We start from the raw sequence: 2,761 nt of genomic DNA, 5'->3' as shown, positions 1-2,761 counted from the left end.
GGGGGGGATATGGGGCTGCCTGGGGGCTGCAGGCTTTAAGCTCAGGGGTCTGCAAGCCTGAGTGGAGGAGGTTTGTGGAAGTTCTGTCCCATTCTGGGGGATTTGGACATCCCCAGGGAGTCCCAGGGAGGGCTGTGGACTCCCCTCAGGTCCCGTGTGGGCATGATGTTGTGGGGACAGTCCCTAACCCAGCTGCTCCCCATCCTCTTTAGGCAGTTCCTCCCTGCCGGTGGCCTCCTCCAGGTGCTCATCCTCATGGTCCTCCTTGTCCCCATCCCCCTCGGAGCCGGTCTCATCCGAGTTGTCATCCTCTAGGTAGCGATATCCCTGCATCTTGTGGCGTGGGCGCGGGATGCGCGGCAGCCGGTGCTCCACATGCTGTGCCACCTTCCTCTCCATCCACAGGTAGGTCCCTACTCCCACCACCAGTGTCAGCAGCATGATGGACAGCTTGGCCTGTGGGACAGGATGTTTTGGGATTGCCATGGCATTATGTCCCCCCAAAAAAGTCTGGAAGAGGTCCTGGCTGTGGCCTGGGACTTACCTTCATGGGTAGCCCTGACCACAGGTAGACGGTGAAGATTGCCAGGGCCTGCCACCAGTGGTAGATGGTGAAGATGAAGTCTTGACGTTCCTTGTTCTTGTACAGCATTCCCAGGAGGACTGCAGCAGAGACTGGAATCAGTGCCCCCTTTCCTGTGCCGTGTCCCCTTGGTGTGGGGTACAACCACAGTGGGTCTGTCCCATGGATCCAAGCAGAGGAGGGAGCACCAGGTCATGGAGCCAGGGGATGTGAAGAGAGGATGCATTGGGAAGTTGGAGACCACTGAAGCTGTTTTGGAGACCACCCAGGTGTTTTGGGGAAACCAAGGCATTTTGGGGACTACTGAGGCTGTTTTGGGGACTACCAAGGTGTTTTGGAGACCACCAACACAGTTTTGTGGACAAGCAAAACTGTTTGGGGGACTACCAAGGTGTTTTTGTGACAACCAAGGCATTGGGGGGACCATGGAGGCTGTTTTGGGGACAACCAAGACTGTTTTGAGAACCCCCAAGGCATTTTGAGGACAACGAGAGCTGTTTCAGGACATGCCCACTACTCACTGCTGATCCCAGTCTTATTGAGGGCGCTCCCCATGCCCCAGAGCACGGCGATGATGTAGAGCAGCGGCGCCTGGGCCAGGTGCCGTGGCTGTGGTGCCCAGCAGAAGAGTGTCACCAGGAGGCCAGCATGGATGAAGGCTCCAGCCAGGAGGGGGATGTGGCGGCGCAGCCGCCGCGTGGACAAGGCCACGCTGGAGCAAGAAAAGCCGTAGGCCATGAGGAGATACGCCAACTTCTCCAGCCCCAGGGCACACACACCGTAGTTCTGCAATGAGCACACACTCAGTGTCACCTGTCCCCACTCTGTCACCTCCCACCCCATCCCAGGTCCTACCAGGGAGAAGCCAGTGCAGACAAAGAGCACCTCGAAGCCGCTGTAGATGAACAAGGGGAAGAGGTGCCGCAAGCGATAGTCCCTCATGTGCTTGAAGGGCAACTGGAAGATGTTCCCCCAGCCGATACTGCGCATGTCGATCTCCTCCATGGGCTCGTATGCTGCACCACAAAGCACCAGCACCTGTGGCACAGCCATGGGTGAGGCACTGGATCATCCCAGCCCATCCCCATCTCCTCGTGCATGGTCCTCACCACCAGCATGGCGACGAAGGCGGCGGCCATCAGCGCGCTCTCCACGATGATGAGGTGGACGCTTCGGGGAAGGCTCTGCAGCACCGTCTTGTTGAAGCCGGGCAGCGTGCCATGGCTCAGGGTCCCTGCCAGGGGGGCACAGGCCACCATTCAACCCCAACCAGGGGTCTCCTGGTGCCCTCACCACCACCCCGTGCCCTCACCGCAGTGCTTCACCGCAAAGAGAGTGTGGTTGTGTTGATAGAGGTAGTTGTTGAGGAAGAAGACCATGGGCATCTGGGCGCAGACAAAGCTCAACTAGGAGATGTAGAGAAGGGGATGCTCAGAGCTGCCGGTGCAGCCCCCAACCCATCCCACCCATCCCACCAGCACTCACGTGGAAGCAGGAGTAGAAGACAGTCTGGAAGATGATGATGTAGGTGTTGCAGGCATCCTGTGATGTCTGCTGCTTCTTCTTGTCCTTCTCCTGCTCTTCCTTGTAGTTAATGTACTCGTAGTACTTCTGGGCCATCCTGCACGACACTTGCAGGTCAGCTGGCACCCCCCTGCACCCCCCACTCACCTCCCCTCAATGCCTACCGTGTGATGTAGTTGCCCATGGAGGCCCAGAGAGGCACGATGACCACCCCGATGGCCACTGCAGAGGGTACCAAGGTGTAGTACCGCTCCCAGTAGTTGCTGGAGACGAAGAGGGCGTAGATGCCCACCGCCAGGAACATGGCCCACTTGGTGCCGAAGAACCTGCCGGGGCGAGGGGCAGGAGGTGTGGGTGGCCATGCCAGTGTGCCGTGTCATCTGGGAGCGCAGTGGGGTTGTACCTGATGAGGATAGGTGTGTAGAGCAGCGCTGCCACGGGGGTGATGTTGATGCCCATCAGCACCTTGTGGTCGATGTCCTCCAGCTGGATGTTGCTGTACTTCACCTCCCGGTAGGTCTCGTCATAGTGAAGGATCAGCTGCATCTGCAGCAGGCCTGGGGGGCAGGGTGTCCAAGGGTTGTCAGGCCATGACCTGAACACCCCAAACCATCGTGGAGTTCCCCAGGGAGGTGCCCATACCCAGGTAGACGC

At 59.0% G+C, this 2,761-nt stretch overlaps 1 protein-coding gene across 1 annotated transcript in view; it reads right to left on the bottom strand.

Annotated features, from left to right (window-relative positions):
• Positions 1-183: 183 nt before the first annotated feature.
• The window catches only part of UNC93B1 (unc-93 homolog B1 (C. elegans)), a 2,855-nt gene continuing 277 nt past the window's right edge, over positions 184-2,761 (bottom strand). The window contains exons 3-11 of the mRNA XM_009072357.1: positions 2,511-2,702; positions 2,272-2,433; positions 2,069-2,204; positions 1,896-1,989; positions 1,693-1,817; positions 1,439-1,621; positions 1,105-1,369; positions 545-663; positions 184-456 (exon numbers count right to left, since the gene is read on the bottom strand). Of these exons, the coding sequence (XP_009070605.1) occupies positions 184-456; positions 545-663; positions 1,105-1,369; positions 1,439-1,621; positions 1,693-1,817; positions 1,896-1,989; positions 2,069-2,204; positions 2,272-2,433; positions 2,511-2,702 (1,549 nt within the window). The remainder of the gene's footprint in view (positions 457-544; positions 664-1,104; positions 1,370-1,438; positions 1,622-1,692; positions 1,818-1,895; positions 1,990-2,068; positions 2,205-2,271; positions 2,434-2,510; positions 2,703-2,761) is intronic.

The sequence above is a fragment of the Acanthisitta chloris genome, unplaced genomic scaffold, assembly GCF_000695815.1.
Source record: "Acanthisitta chloris isolate BGI_N310 unplaced genomic scaffold, ASM69581v1 scaffold30903, whole genome shotgun sequence".
NCBI classification, from domain to species: Eukaryota; Metazoa; Chordata; class Aves; order Passeriformes; family Acanthisittidae; genus Acanthisitta; species Acanthisitta chloris.
Note: the sequence above shows the minus strand (reverse complement) of the source record. Positions and strands in the feature narration are given on the sequence as shown.